The sequence below is a fragment of the Schistocerca cancellata genome, chromosome 11 (assembly GCF_023864275.1).
Source record: "Schistocerca cancellata isolate TAMUIC-IGC-003103 chromosome 11, iqSchCanc2.1, whole genome shotgun sequence".
Taxonomy (NCBI): Eukaryota; Metazoa; Arthropoda; class Insecta; order Orthoptera; family Acrididae; genus Schistocerca; species Schistocerca cancellata.
Genome location: NC_064636.1, coordinates 74,806,640 through 74,823,169, shown reverse-complemented (window position 1 = coordinate 74,823,169; position 16,530 = coordinate 74,806,640). Strand labels below are relative to the sequence as shown.

At 42.1% G+C, this 16,530-nt stretch overlaps 1 protein-coding gene across 7 annotated transcripts in view; it reads left to right on the top strand.

The window, feature by feature from the left end:
- Nucleotides 1-16,530, top strand: part of LOC126108973 (GRB10-interacting GYF protein 2) — a 187,277-nt gene that overhangs the window by 91,484 nt on the left and 79,263 nt on the right. For 6 of the 7 annotated variants that reach the window (XM_049914372.1, XM_049914373.1, XM_049914374.1 and 3 more), the window contains 3 exons: nucleotides 6,516-6,743; nucleotides 12,847-13,095; nucleotides 15,252-15,485. In XM_049914372.1, the coding sequence (XP_049770329.1) occupies nucleotides 6,516-6,743; nucleotides 12,847-13,095; nucleotides 15,252-15,485 (711 nt within the window). Of the gene's footprint in view, nucleotides 1-6,515; nucleotides 6,744-12,846; nucleotides 13,100-15,251; nucleotides 15,486-16,530 lie in introns of all 7 variants that reach the window. The other variant, XM_049914376.1, reaches the window with a different exon arrangement.

Genomic DNA, 16,530 nt, shown 5'->3' with positions numbered 1-16,530 from the left:
GAATGGACAGTTTGTTGCTGGTCATTCCCACATAGAAAGCTTCACAGTGTAGACAGGTCAGCTGGTAAATCACATGGGTGCTTTCACATGTGGCTCTGCCTTTGATCGTGTACACCTTCCGGGTTACAGGACTGGAGTAGGTGGTGGTGGGAGGGTGCACGGGACAGGTTTTACACCGGGGCGGTTACAAGGTTAGGAGCCAGAGGGTAGGGAAGGTGGTTTTGGGATTTCATAGGGATGAACTGAGAGGTTACGAAGGTTAGGTGGACGACGGAAATACACTCTTGGTGGAGTGGGGAGGATTTCGTGAAGGATGGATCTCATTTCAGGGCCGGATTTAAGGAAGTCGTGTCCCTGCTGGAGAGCCACATTCAGAGTCTGATCCAGTCCCGGAAAGTATCCTGTCACAAGTGGGGCACTTTTGGTGTTCTTCTGTGGGAGGTTCTGGGTCTGAAGCTATGAGGAAGTGGCTCTGGTTATTTGCTTCTGTACCAGGTCGGGAGGGTAGTTGCGGGATGCGAAAGCTGTTTTCAGGTTGTTGTGTGTTATCAAAGATTTGTGCCAGAAGTATTATGGCAATGGAGGATTGTTGCAGATAACTCCCATCTACGTAGTTGAGAGAATCTGAGAAGGGAAGGTACCCAGTCGGCACAGGTTGTGAAGAAATCATTGAAATAGAGTCGTGCTGATAGTCTTCCGCTAAATAGTCTGCTCTGTTCTAGGGCACAGTTCACTCAGGTGGGCAGCTAATTGATCTTATTCAGATATAACGCTGTGCGTAAATTACAGTAGAGCTGGTATATAACATGGCTCCTTCCGCAGGTGGTGGTGAATCTGATAGGAGAAGGTAAGGTGAACTTGGGATGGGACTGGGCTAGGAAGTGCTGGGTGTGTTTATGGTACCTGGTTTGCACCTGGGTCTTCCAAAGAGAAAAGACTCATGTGGCAAGCAGTTTGAAATGGGTGTGACATATGTATGGACCAGGATATTGTTAGATTAGTGGCAGCAGAATACCACTTCTGTAGGAGTGAAAGTGATTAAAGAGTTATTTTCATCTGTGTAGTAGTATGGGTTAATGCATTAAAATGTTGAAGCTTCGTGACAGATTAGAACTGAGAGATGGGCTGGGACTCAAAACAAGGGAGCTGTAACTTCTGTGGGCAAGTGCTTTACCGACTGAACATCCTTCCTGCCCTTGCAGTTTTACTTCTGCCAGCACCTCATCTCCTACATACCAAACTTCACAGAAGGTACGAGATAAGATACTTGCGGAAGTAAAGCTGTGAGGGTGGGTTGTGAGTCGTGCCCAGATAACTGTCAGTAGAGCATTTGCCCATCAGCTGCAAAGGTCACAGTTTCGAATCCCAGTCTGGCACAAAACTTTAATCGGCTGGGACATTTAAAATTGGGACACAGTTCCCTGCAAAGTGAAAATTCATTTTGCATTAAAATTTTGTTGTGTTGCTGCCTCAACTGTTTTGAGGAGGGGGAGGACCTTTTTGGTTATTTGATTGTTTCTTTGACTAGTCGTGTGTTCTCAAAATTATGATACACTTTGTAACTTGCACAAACCTATGAATAGACACAATTTGTTTCATTTCAAGCATTTGAAAATTGTCTAACATCCAAAACTATTGTAATACAAATAAGGTCTAGAAATTCAGCCGGTTGTGGAAGCATCTTTTCACTTACAGTGTTCACATATGGCCTGAAAGTCTCTGTTTCAGGTTATTTGTGTGACAACAGTTTGATTGATGGTCCGAAGCCTTACCAGCATGAGTTCTTTGAGAATACTGACAATTTTTGGTCGAAATGTCAGATTTCACTTGGACAGCCATCAGCTGAAGGACTGAGGCAGACACTACTATGCAATTTGCCGGATAGTGACCATGAAAGTCTGTGTGATTCAAGTAGCCTATTTAGTTACTAAGTCAGGGCCTCGAGTCGAGGAAAAGACAGTGAAATTGAAAAAGAGGAGGAAATCTTGTGCTGTCTCCTTTTATGTGAGATCTTTGGCAGACTCTGTTCGTATTAATTTTGTAAGGACTGTAGACACTAGGTCTAGGAAGTAAAGGGCATAATTTTTCCTTTAATTAGGGTGTATTTATTAGATAAAAATTTATACATCTAAAAAGACCAGTCTCTGTTCCCTCAATTGAGTTGTCAGTATGTAAAGGGGACTTACAAAATGATGTGAAGAACCCAAATTACATTAGCTCCTGTACAGAAAGTTATCAGCTTCCCACACAGTAAATGTTGCATTTCCATTTTCGGTGACCGGAACATACCGATGTTTTCAGTGCAGCATTCACATCGCATCATGATCTGATATCTTTCTGTAAAGTGCTGACATAATGTGGATTTCTCGTGCATCATATTAGACTTATAAGCTGTTTTCTGATAATTGCGGCCTAATTAAGGAAACAATGATGGCACTTAATTACTGATTCATCTGCCAGTCCTAAATTTATTGATTTATTTTTCCAAGTGAAATCTGTATTTCCAAAAGCTAATGCTTATGTTCTTGTTTTATGTCTGCCTCTGCTGCTTCATTACAACCAATAATACATGGTGTCCCATAAAATTTACCCTGATTTACGGTGGTCACAGCCCTACAAATAACATTGATGCAGAAATGATATTTGAAATGTGCATACAATCATAAAGTGTTCAGGCAAATGTAATTTCATTTAATGTGCTCAGTGTGAGCACTGCTGGTGGTACATAAAATATCCAAACAATACTCCACAGCACTCTTGAGTGTCACACTGCAAACTGTCTGAATGATTTGTTTGTGCAAGGTATGCTTACAGTACAGGTGTGACATTTACATTAGTCTTAACAGTAGTGTGTGGTGATCTTGGTGTTTATCGGATCCAACCATTCTTACAATATTGTGATATGGAGATTCTTCATCCTAAGGCTCCCGGGGACATATTGCCCAGATTGTACTCCACCTAGTTGAAACGTTACATGGCATTGCGTTACACTGGCGTAGAGCATGTTCTGAAGCACTTCCATGTACTGGATTTGTAGAAAGAAATGGGCTTATGACTGTTGTGCATTGGTGTGCAGCATACATTGATTGTCAGGCTACCCCCTTACATCAGTTTGATTTTCAGTTTATCCCTTACATAAGATGTGGCCAAATAGCGGGCCACAAGCACCTGCTAATGCTTGTTGTGCGGCCTGCCAAGACAGTCAGAATTTTTATGTAACAGTTTATACCTTTTCTGAAAAGCAAAGTTAGCTAATGCATGCAATCATTTCAAAGGTGCAGCCCATTGCTAACCCTGCTTCCACAAAGTGGGCCCCGGTCCAAAATTATTGTACATCCCTGCATTGTACAATCCCACACACATTTTCATTACCACAAATACGCACATTATGTGTAATTACAGTGCCACATAAATGAAATTTTTCTTATTAGAAAATGCCTTATCAGTATGGAATTAGACACTATTGACCAATTTTTCCTCTTTGTTCAGTTTGGTCGGTTTCCGTTTTTCCAAAATCTGAGTTTTTTTAAAGTGTACAGTTGCAGCTGTTTGCATAGTACTATGTGCACTAGGTGGACTTCTGTATCTGAGCTGACATGATGCTTGTCTCACTAATTTTGATGGTGATTGTGTTAACACTGTCCGAATGTCCTCACCAATGTCTGCAGACATTGAAGGTCAGACACTGCTTTTCTTTTCACCTGCACCCACATCTAAACAATTTTGCGTGTATGCCTTAATTGACATGACATCTGGTAGTGGTTGGTTTCCCGTAAGTTGCTCTGAACATTCACTGCACTGAAATTAGACAGTTTGTCTCAGCCAACCAGACAACACATTGTGCTTTTTTGTGCGCAGCTGCCACAATTTTATGCCTTACTTCATAGTGGCACTCCCAGGAACTGAAACATACTGCCATGGAAACTTAATTAGTTTGTCAACACACTAAAAACAGAATATCATGGACATATGCCAAGTGTGAATAGTAATAACTGTTTAAAATCAGGTAAACCTTCTGGAAAACTTTGCATACACAGAGACGTATGGCAAAGTTTTATTGATAATGGCAAATGTGAGTCTCCTCTCCCGATGTATCACCCAGCTGTGAGACTGACATCTAAAATAGCAACAAGAGATCATTAAATTGAAAAATTTGATAAGCTTCTCAAGTTAACTTCTCATTCACCTTTCACGTGGTTCTATATTGTATAGTATTATTTTTAAAAAAATTGTAAATATGTAGAATTTTGCAAATACAGCTGTACTTACATTTGTTCTGTGTAGTGTGTATTTTCAGTAGTGTGTGGTTGAGGGTACTGGTGAAAGTGTCGTTCATTCCATTCTCTTTATGCTTCTGTGCGTGCTTAAATTTTATCCATTTAATTAATTGGCATGTGACAGCTTGTGGGCTAGGCTGTCCACTCCAGCAGTACATCAGTGGGAGATGTGTGGCATTGTGAACATCCACTTCGTTGCTGCTTCTGCTGTACAAAGCATCTTACATGCCATTAAAAATTAAACTTTTATATACAACTACACATACTTGAATATGTTAAACAGTTATTGATAAAAGTACAAGTGAAGATATTCAGGAAGGTATTCACGACTTGTTCATTTGACATGAGCTGATGTGTAACATATTAAAGTACATATTGTTCTGTGTAGTAGTTCTCTCAAACAATGAAAAGTCCAGGATGGAAAGGGTTCGAGTATCTCTCATTATGCTCTGAAAAGAGAGATACCTTCTCCACTATCCTCCCCACCCTCCCACAATGGTATTCAGGTACACACCCAACTACCCAGTATCCCGTTTGTCCCTACACCACCTCTGCTCCTAAACCATTGCCTCATGACACATATCCCTGCAATAGACTAACTTAGCTGCAGTACCAACTTAGCTGCAGTAATTCTATGTGGGCACAAAAATTAACAAGCTGTTTGTCTGCTCAACTGACCACAGCCAAACTGTGGCTGAGACACAGCTGGACCACCTGTTTACAGGATATACTGCACAGTACTGTATGCTTCACTTTGACTACTTCACAACCTGTGACATCTGGATTCTTCCCAGCAGCACCAACTTTTCGGTATGTTGCTGCTGGGCTATCACCTTATAATGTATCCTTTGTTCCTGTAACCCTTTGGCCTCAACCTTCATAGTCCGTAGTCTCTGCCCTTCACCACCTCTCTCTTCTCCTGGTCCCACCCCAGTACTACAATCTCCTTCTGCCCTGCTGATGTACTTAGTCCTTTCCTCTCCTCTACTTCTCACATCTCACCCCCACCATGTGTAGCCTACCGATGTTCTACTAGCAGCCATACCTTGTTCCCATCACATCCTTGCACCACGCGCGCGCTTGCGCGCGCCCTCACACACACACACACACACACACACACACACACACACACAGCACTAATGTTTTCCCGCACTCCTACCCTGCTACTCTCCCTCTCCCCTTTCCATGCCTCTTCCTTAACTCAGCTGTCTGCACCAACTAGATTGCTGCTCACGTCAGACGCCACAAGAATCAGGTCTCAGCGCCCAGAGAAAGTAGCTGTTTGTGTCCGAGTTGTTATTGCGTGAGCCGGCCGGGGTGGCCGAGCGGTTCTAGGCGCTACACTCTGGAACACTTCGGTCGCGGGTTCGAATCCTGCCTCGGGCATGGATGTGTGTGATGTCCTTAGGTTAGTTCGGTTTAAGTAGTTCTAAGTTCTAGGGGACTGATGACCTCAGAAGTTAAGTCCCATAGTGCTCCGAGCCATTTGAACCATTTTTTTGTTATTGCGTGAATGTTTGTGCGTTTCTACTTGTGGAGGAGGACTTCATCTGAAAGCTGAAGTGTTTATAGCACTCCTTTTATTTCATTGTTCCCACCTATAAATCAACACAGTCCCTGTTACGTCTAGAAATTTATTTGATTTATAATTTAGTTTCCTAGAATTTAGTATCCACCATTTCCTTTGTTTTTGACAAATGGTGGGTTGTCTGGGAAATAGTTGTTAAGAAAAAGAATTTGATACATTGCACCATTTCAGAGTTAATTACCATTGAAGTTAGACAATCGGGCCATTGCGTGCACAAATTTGAGCGGCCTGCAAGAGATGGTGTCACCAATTGTATTTTTCGTTTGGTTTCCTAAAACTGAATGGGAAAGCAATACAGAAATTGTACATCGGACGGTAGTAAGAATTGATCCCGAGCCAGTGGCTGGGCCATCTCATACTCTGTCCTCTATGCTGTGAGAGCAACTGAAACTAATTGTATCTGGTGGGCCAGTCAAATTCGTGTGCACAATGGTCCGATTGCCTATCTCCCGTGCTATTTAACTCTGAAGCAGTGCAGCATATCAAATTTTTTTCTTACAGATTCTCAGCACAACCTACCCCGCAACACCCTTACAAGATTTTTGTCCTGTTTCTGGCTATTCCATATAATAGTATTTTACAAGTCAGTCACCGTGTTTGCATAAGGCAGTACGATTAGTGTGTGTACGAAAGTGTGGTGCTGCCGGCAGCTGGTGACAGAGCGGCTGGCACTGCAGCAGATGCTGGGTGTGCCGCCGTTGGTGCCCCCCGTGTCGGTGCCTCCGCCGTCCATTGTGGACCTCTTCTCGGTGGCCGCGGCGCAACAGCAGCCGGGACCGCAGCCCGCGCAGCAGCCGCCGCCCCCACCCCCGTCCGCGCAACCCCAGCCCGTGTCCGCGACCAACCCCGTTGCCCAGCTCATCTCCCAGATGCAGATGGTAAGCGGACTGTTGGCTGTTGTGTGGTTTTCTCACTAGACTTCTGTGCGTCGACTCTAGGTAGTTGATTTGTATGAGGGAGTCGAATTGGTGAAATGAGTAGAGGTATAAATTCAAAAGGCTGCCATGCTGTGTGCCTGAAGAGAAAGCCTTAGTTATTAATAGAAGCTTTTGGACTGGAGTGTCTGCTTTTATAAAAACTTATTTTTGCTGAAATGGTCTTTGTTTTCTTCTTTTGGATCTACTTAAGCTTTCAGCAAATGACTTCCTGTTGTGAAGCAGCAACATTTTCACTGAGGTGAACTGAGTGTTTCTCTCATATGTGTTTTTGTCATTATTTTTCTCTTCCCACCCAGTTTGATAATCACAAAATCTGTAGAATATAAAGTTTGACCTTTCATGAATATTCGTAGCCAAACAATCGGTAGTTGAAAATCCTACTTACTGAACTGACAAGGCACTTGTCGTGAAGTAGAAACGAAAATGATTCTAGTCCCAAGTTACTCGGAAGGGTTTTGGCGTAGTCAAAATATGTTGACAGTTGTTGTTTGCTGGTTGCGGAGTGTGGACACAATAAATTGTCAGTTGCCATGAACGTAAACAAACTAGACTGTTGACCACCAGAGGGGATAAGAGCAGTGGGAAGAAAGAAGTCCCGCCTCCTTGTTGCAGGGCAGCAGCCAACACCTATGTTCTGTGTTCCTGGGAAAGCAGAACTGGCCTACGATTGCCGATTGCTGATCCCTTCGGGTGTTGTGACGGTCATACCCGAACTCGGTGACATCCCACGATTAGTCTCTGCACTCATTAAAAATAAGAAAAGAAAACAAGAAGCAATGTGCGCAACACAAAGCATTCAGTAACAGCTACCCTGTAATTGATTGCTGTGGTTAGCAGTTTCATAAATAAGGTAGTTCAGTCCCAACCTCTCCCAGTATTTGAAACAACCACAGTTCAAAACGTCCAGCACCCGAAACTGCCACATTAAATATGTCTGCACTATACCAACTTTTGAACATCAGTTGGAAGACAAATGTATGTGTTTCTTTGTTCTGAGATGCTAGGTCACATGGCAGAACCCCATGTTGCATTACACAGCATGTGTCATATGTAGGCCATTCTACTGGCCACAATTGATGTGCCACCAGAACATTGAATACACTGACACTTTGTTGTGTTCAAGAACTTTTTATTTTCCAAACACATTTGTATGCATGTTAGCTTTCCAAATTGTGCTTCACCAAATAATGTGCAATATAAGTAACTGAAAATTGGCTACATTTTCAATTCAGTAAAACCTCGCTTTTACACTTTCCAAGAGACTTAAAAAAATAGTGTAAAATGCAGGAAAATGTAAAATGTTGGAAATATTGTTTTAAGCTGTAAAAGTTACGTATAGGATACCCCACTTTATGTATGATGTATGTACAGAACAGGCATCAAAAGACTTGTCAGTGACTTTTTTATTATCTAATAAATAGCTAGTAAAAACTGCTGATATAACTGGAATTGATAACTGTCTGGGAAGTGGAAATGATTGACTTAATTTCAAACATAATAATTGATGTTTTTGGAAAGCATGCAGCTGTCATTCATTATTTAAATAATGAAATACTGCACTAGTTACGTATTTTTTCGTGCTTAGCATGACGCATTTCGAGAGTTTTTTCCTCGTTGTCAAGTGCAAATATGTAATTAAGTATTTTGTATAGTGTTTGAATATGTGTTATTCTGCGTCTTTTTGAGGTTATCAGGTACTGTTTCTCATCAGTTATGTAGAAAACCACACACACACACGCAAACTACCACTCACATTGTTGTGTAACATCACAAAAAATACATACGTAAATATTGCACTTGACAATGAGAATAAATTCACGAAACATGTTTTGCTCAGCACGAAAGAAGTACATACCGGGACTGTGTCTACACTAAAAGCATTTGAGCAACACAAAGTGAATGACGGTGTCAACTAGTGCTCCACGTGGCCATACACCGAAACATGCTAAATATGGTTCGACAAAGGTGTCACGATGATTGCAACAATCACAAAACTGTATTTGCGCAGTAGAGACAGTTTGGAAATGGTTGTGATTGGTTATGATATCTTCATTCGAACGCACCTAGTTATATTCTCCCATCAGCCACCATGCCATGTAGAGCTGGGCAGCGGCGGGAGATATGGCACGAATTGTTACAACTTTTAATCGTTTACCCGTTCAAATCCGCTTAATAGAGTGCCCTGGTGTCAAGAAACGTAACCAATTAATATTTGTAAACACTACTGGATGGCCAACATTATGCCAGCATCATATTTTGTCCACAAACATTTTTTTGTAATGCATAAATCGCGGGAAAATTATAAATACCGGGTGATCAAAAAGTCAGTATAAATTTGAAAACTGGATAAATCACGGAATAGTGTAGATAGAAAGGTACAAATTGACACACATGCTTGGAATGACATGGGGTTGTATTAGAACCAAAAAAAATACAAAAGTTCAAAAATGTCTGACAGATGGCTCTTCATCTGATCAGAAAAACAATAATTAGCATAACAAAGTAAGACAAAGCAAAGATGATGTTCTTTACAGGAAATGCTCAATATGTCCATCATTCCTCAACAATAGCTGTAGTCGAGGAATAATGTTGTGAACAGCACTGTAAAGCATGTCCGGAGTTATGGTGAGGCATTGGCATCTGGATGTTGTCTTTCAGCATCCCTAGAGATGTTGGTCAATCACAATACACTTGCGACTTCAGGTAACCCTAAAGCCAATAATCGCACGGACTGAGGTCTGGGGGACCTGGGAGGCCAAGCATGATGAAAGTGGCTGCTTAGCACACAATCACCACCAAATGACGCGCGCAAGAGATCTTTTTCACGTGTCTAGCAATATGGGTTGGAGCGCCATCCTGCATAAGCATCGTACGTTCCAGCCAGGCTGGGGATGATGCGATTGTGTAACATATCAGCGTACCTCTCACCCGTCACGGTAGCAGTTACTGACGTTTTGCTGTCCAGCGCCATCTGTCGGACATTTTGTGAACACCCCCCCCCCCCTCCCAATAAAACCCCATGTCATTCCAAGCATGTGTGTCAATTTTTACCTCTCTATCAACATTATTCTGTGGTTTATTAAGTTTTCAAATTTATACTGAGTTTTTTGATCACCCTGTATATTGACACAAAATCAGGTGCAAATTAATATTGTAGGCATAGGAAATTTGACGGGACTGACAAATAATTTTGTAAACAGCGGGAAAATGTTAATTCTGGGAATGTAAAAGCAGGGCTATACTGTATTTATATGCAGAAAATAAAGGCCATTTCAAATACTCTCTCATAAAATACTACATTTGGACACAATCGCTATGAAATAGCGTCTAGTAGGTAGTTTTGCATTTTGAGGCAGAATGGGCATCTATATTTATTTACTGCAATTTGTGAATTTTTTGGATCGCTAGTTACAAGTCACTATTTCAGTGTACTGTGAAATTGCCAGTTACGATCAGATGGTGGTGTGGACAGCAAAGACAGAGGGGTAGAATAGCCAGTTAAGCAATACTTCATGTTTATATTGTTTATTACGTAAACATCAGCAGCCTAAACTACATGTCCAAAAAAAAAAAAAAATTTTCTTATATGCCATGACTTTATCGAAATTCTGCAATGCCTTGCTGCACTATTGGTTATTATAAAGTTGTTCCGCTTTGATTGCTGTCAGGATTGTTTGACGTCAGGCTGGATAGTTATTGACTGCTCTATGGGACAGATTTATGCCCAAGTTACATGCATCATGTTGCTCTGTAATCATACACCTAGTGAAACCTACCTTATCAAAAACTATTATTCCTGCATATCATTCCCTAACAAAAATATATAAAATCATGAAAATTCTCTTGAAGCTATACAGAGTCAAATGAACATTGACATTATTGTGGTTTAAGTGTAGAGAAAATGGCTCTGGTGCATTGCCTAATTGGCATTCATTCCACAGTTCCTCTCACAAAGTTTTACAGTTCTCTTTGAGCTAGCCAGTGCTCATAGTGTGCTTGCTATTATATGATGATCATTCCTTCATCGTATCCAAAATTATTCTTAATAACAGTGACTACAATTTCACGTCTGATTCCACACTTCATTCACATTTGACGCTCTCCCTAAACTAACGCTGGGTTTGACTAACTCTAATATTCTCTCCTGTTCAGATTTCTATTGAAATGACATTAATTCACAATTACTCGTGTTCTCTCAAAATCTTCTTCTTCTCCACTGGGTGACTGCATCCACCACTCTCTTGATATGGGCATTGGTGCATCATTACTGCTCTGGCCTGGCAGAGATAATTAAGGGTAGACTCAATATGTTCCGTACATTGTTAATTTCAGTACTGCTACTTCAACTCGGCCAAGTATCCTGACGTGGACTAATTAATCTATACCCAGACAGAATAACAAAATTATGGACTAGTTGTTTACAGAAGAGCTACTGTAGCACCAACTTAACGAGAAAATGAACATAGTCGCACTCTCACACGCACAAATGATTGCATTAAACTGTGAAACTTTGTCAGTAGGCAAATATTGTTGCTTCACCACGGGATACAGGGTAACCAGGTCCATAAAAACTTATTTGTTGTTGAGAGTGGTACCATGCATTAACAGTCTTCAAAATAGGACTACCCTGAATCAATACAGTTTTGGCAGCAAGATTTCTGATTGCTGTATTCATCCTGAAAGGTCTGTATTTGAGTGTCCTTTAGGGCAAATGTAACAGTGGATTTCACATTGTCAGTGGTCTCAAAACTGTCTTTTTGAGGGTGTCTGAATTGTGCAGATGAAAAAAGTGCAGTTGAGACTGTAGGCGGGCTGGGGAAGCATTTGTGTTTTTGAGCAGATAAACCTTCACCAAACCGTCTTCGTGGAGCAACCGGCACGTGGCGAACAAGATCACTAGCATTGAAAATTGCAGTAAGCATTGCCTACACTTCGTAACTGCTTACGAATGTTTCCTCGGGGTATGTTGATTGCAAGGTGTGCCAGTCGGAGGTCTGCCTCTTTTGGAGTTCTATTAAAAAAAAAATCATATGTCCTACATTATAATATTGTTCAAAGATAGTATCATCATACCTATACAGTTCTAGTAGTAGTTCACAAACAAGCAGTCAGTTGGTGTTGCGATCTCCTTTCAAAATTGTGAGAACCAATTTTACACAGTTACAATGTCACGGTCAACGGTTTTTGCTATGCTCAGAGTTTGAGCCATCTGATGAACATTCATTCTATGGTCTATGTTCAAAAGCTCCTAAATTCATCACACTGTCTTAACTCTCAGATTTTGCCATGTATTCAGAGCACATTTCATCATTGGAAAACATCTTGGTCTTCCAAAAACACTCTGTCTCACCAAAACTCGGTAGATTAATCTGCCACGAGTAATAAGTATGATGGGCAAACATCTGTTAGGCATACTATGAATGGTGTGGACATATTGGGAATGTGGGTCTCACTATCCTCTGTGCCCTCGGTGGCTCAGATGGATAGAGGATCTGCCATGTAAGCAGGGGATCCCGGGTTCGAGACCCGGTCGGGGCACACATTATCAACATGTTCCCAATGAAGTATATCAACACCTGTTTGCAGCTAGGGTGTCCATTTAATTATCATTTCATTTCTAGCAAAGCTGCGTGATCATCAACGGTAACTGTTCTTTTGGGAACAGATACTACTGTCATATATAGAAAACATGTTGCATTTTTACAGACGTTGATTCCCAAGTGTCTGTTCAATCCCTGGAAACATTTTGGCAGCAGACGTCTCAAGTTTCATGCAGAATTTGATTGTGTACTGTTCTCGAAGTGTATTCTGCAGTGTGGCTCGAGCTGGATCTTGCAAACGGAGGTTTGCGTCGGTATGTCCTGACTCGAGAAACTGAGAACGTCCACCAGCTATCCCGGATGCTTCAACCGATAAGTGTGTCAGAATAGAATTGGTGACCATACGTCCCTATTCTTATATAAATGACACAGCAGTGACCTGTTTATGTAAAACTTGTCAGAGGGCTCGTCAGTGTGAAGTGAGATGCCGGTGCCGTGTGCAGGGAGCAGTAGCTGCCGCCGTTGCCCCGAAAGAACACCAACCGCCGCCCCCGCCACCGCACGCCCTGGTGGATCCGCTGCAGCAGCTGATCCAGCAGATGAGTGGCGGCCTGCCGTCGGTGTCGTCGGCCCCCAGTGTCCCACCTCCCGGCGGCCAACCGCTCGGAGGTGGCATAGGACTCGATTCGGACGGTCCCGGCAGGACTTTGCTGCAGACATTGAATGCAGGGAAGCCTCCCGCTATGCCTCCGGTAGGTAATGTTCTTTCCAGAACCTTGTGTAGGATTTTAACTGGTATCAGTTGCTCTTCAGTTGCTTTGTGTATATGTCTGCGTAAAGTTGAATTTTGCCCGTGGAGGATGAGCATGTTCTAAATGGCGTGTTTGTTAAACATTTTTACAATTTTGGTATTAGACAAATACAAATGCCCATTTTTAAACAGTTGTATTATTACATGAAAGCCTTTACTGTAATCGTTTGCCTGACCTAATTCCACCAATATTAAGGCACTTATTGTATCAAACAGTCTAGTTTTCAATTCCATTGTCGTAAAAATATTATGTAAATTGAAGGTGAAGGAGGGAGAAAGGAAAGGGAGGGAACTATCGATGTCAACTGCATTGGAACTTTATGTAGAGTCAGCAGCGAAAGAGTGAAAACGTGTTCGGAACGGAACCTCCTGCTTACTAGGCAGTTGTGTTAACCACTGCACTATCCAGACACCGTTTATCGCAAACGCACGGACTACCTCTTCATGCCTCCTGGCCTACACACACATTCCCACCGAGTGCCACGTGTTTGCAGTCTCTTGTCCGTATCCTCCGTGCTCACTTCTGTGAGAGATCTACAGGAGACCCAGCGTTATTGAGCACCTGCACTGAAGGTGGTGGATCCGTTGCCCTTCTCGACAAATCAGTTATACGAATGTGTGGTGTCCGTTCTTTTGGATGTGTCTGAAAGAACAGACCACACAGAATCCGCAGCTGCGATACATATTATGTAAATTGGAGGAGGGGGGAGGGGGAAGGAAAGGGAAAGAACTATTGACATTAACTGTATAAACGTCATGTAGAATCAGTGGTGATAAGTGAAAGTGTGTACCAGATTGGGATTTGAACCCAACAATTCCTGCTTATTAGGCAGTTGCATTAACTGCTGTGCCATCTGGACTCAGTGATCATTGCAATTGTGCGGACTCTCTTGGCTCGACTACCAGCCGACCCACATTCCCACGCATTCGTGTAATCGATTCGCCTAGATGGGCAATTACACCACCACCTTTAGTACAGATGCACAATAACTTTCCGCCACCTGCGGGCATCTCGATCGGAGGACATGGGTAGGACTGTGGATAAGTGACATTAGGTGGGAATGTGGGTTGGCCAGGAGGTGTACAGTAATAGCCCGCTTAATGCGATAAATGTTATGCCCAGGTGGTGCAGTGGTTAACACAGCTGCGTAGTAAGCTGGGGATCCCAGTTTCGAGTCCCGGTCCGGCACAAATTTTTGCTGACTCCCCATAATGTTCCGATACAGCTGACATCTGTAGCTCCTTTTCTTACCTTCCTTTTCCTCTCTCTCTCCCTCCACCTTTAATTTATATAATATATATCACAGCTGTGGTGTCTGCATGGTGTCTGTTCTTTCGGACATATCCAAAGGAACCAACAAGATGCATTCATATAAGTCAATAAAATGTGTCATCTGTTTTGATGTCGTCATCAGGGTTTTGACTGATGATGCAGTAGATAAAGATTTCATTCTACAGTAGTTACATGAGATTGCATTTTTTGTTACAAAAATCTTTTTGTCTTAGAATTGGTTCAGATACCATTGGTACACATGTTTGTCTGACATCATATTTAAAGAAAATAAATGAATAAAATTCAAGCTATTGTTGGCCTAACAGTACCTCTTGAGTACGTGTATGTTAGTTCCATAGTTACCCACTTTGCATCCATTAGTTGAAATTAGAGGAGAATTTACAGCAACGTACACCACCTCCACCCCCCGCCCCCTCCCCTCCCCATAAACACAAACACACACGTTAAAATTGTACCTTTTGCTTAATAGTAATGCTTGTGTGCTACAACTCTCCATCTGTACAGCATATACACACTCACTCTGTCCTAAACTGCTGGTGCATAATTGGCAACAGAGCTAAAAATATGGCAACAGTGCCTAGCACCACTCTACAGTGTAAGCTTGTAACTCGAAATATTCAAAATAAGGCTACATGAAATGGCAGTGTACTTAAAATTAATATATTATCTTTGTGGCAAAGGACAATACATAGAATTTGACATAACCTGCAGTAGTTAAGAAATTATAGCACTATAGAATTTGAACGTCGGGTACAGTGTCAAACTGAGCTTAACTTTCAAAAGTTTCCTGTCGCCGGCTTCAGCCGCGGCTTCCACCTGTGCAGGTAGACTCCGTGTGGGGTGGCAGCGTGCCTGCCGGCTACAGCTTGGGAGTGGGAACTGCTGCACCCTGGATGAACGCAGCAGTGACGACGCCCACACCACCCGTCTCGTCGACATCGTCCGTGCCTCCCGGGCAGCTTCCTTCGTTGCCTATGTCGCTGTGGGATTTGGCTCAGCAGCAGGGAAAAGACATAAAGACGGAGCACCAGGTGCTTGTAAGTAGACAAATACATCCTGTTGCCTCACACACACACACACACACACACACACACACACACACAAACCATTTTCCATAAACCCATTGTAGAGGAGAGCCTTCAGGACTGTGGAATGAGTGAAGTTGTGTTAGACAATGGTTTGGGTGTTCAGCCATTTTCTGCTACTGCTTGTTTTATCTGGTAAAGCTGTACTGCATTGCAGGCATATATTGTTTACTACTAGTGCAAGTACTACTATTACAGCCATACTCTGCAAACCAGAGTGAAGTGCATGGCAGAGAGCACTTCCCATTATATCAGTTATGTGAGCTGCTTCCATTTACATATAAAGTGCAGGAAGAATGACTGCTTAAGTACCTCCTTTGTGCACACTGTAATTAATCTAATCTTTGTCTCATGGTCCCTACAGATCTATATGTACGCAGTTGTACTACATTTCTAGACTCATCATGTAATGTTGTTCCTTGAAACTTTGTAAATAGGCTTTGTGGGGATTCTGCTGTCTGCCAGTTCAGTTTCTTCAGCATCTCTGACACTATTTGTTGGGTCAGAAAACCTGTGACTGCTTGTACTGCCCTTTTGTGTATACATTCAATATTCCGTTAACCTTCTCTGGTAAGGATCCCAAACACTTTAGCAGTATTCTAGGGTGGGTTGCACGAGTGATTCGTAAGCAATCTCATTTGTGAACTACTGCATTTCTGTTGTGTTCTACCAATGAAATAAAGTCTAACATCTGCTTTACCTACGACTTATCCTGTGTTGTCATTCCATTCCATATCTGTACAAAGAATTAGACACAGGTATTCACATGAGTTGACAGATTCTTATTGTGACTCATTGATACTGTAGGCATAGGATACTAGCTGTTTTCATGTGAAGTGCGCAACTTTACATTTCTGGACATTTAAAGCAAGTGTCCAATCTTTGCAACACTTTGAAATCTTGTCAAGATCCTACTGAGTATTTTGTAGCTTTTCTTCAGACAGTACTTCATTGCAGGTAACTGCATCATTTGCAAAAAGTCTGAGGGTTCTGTTTA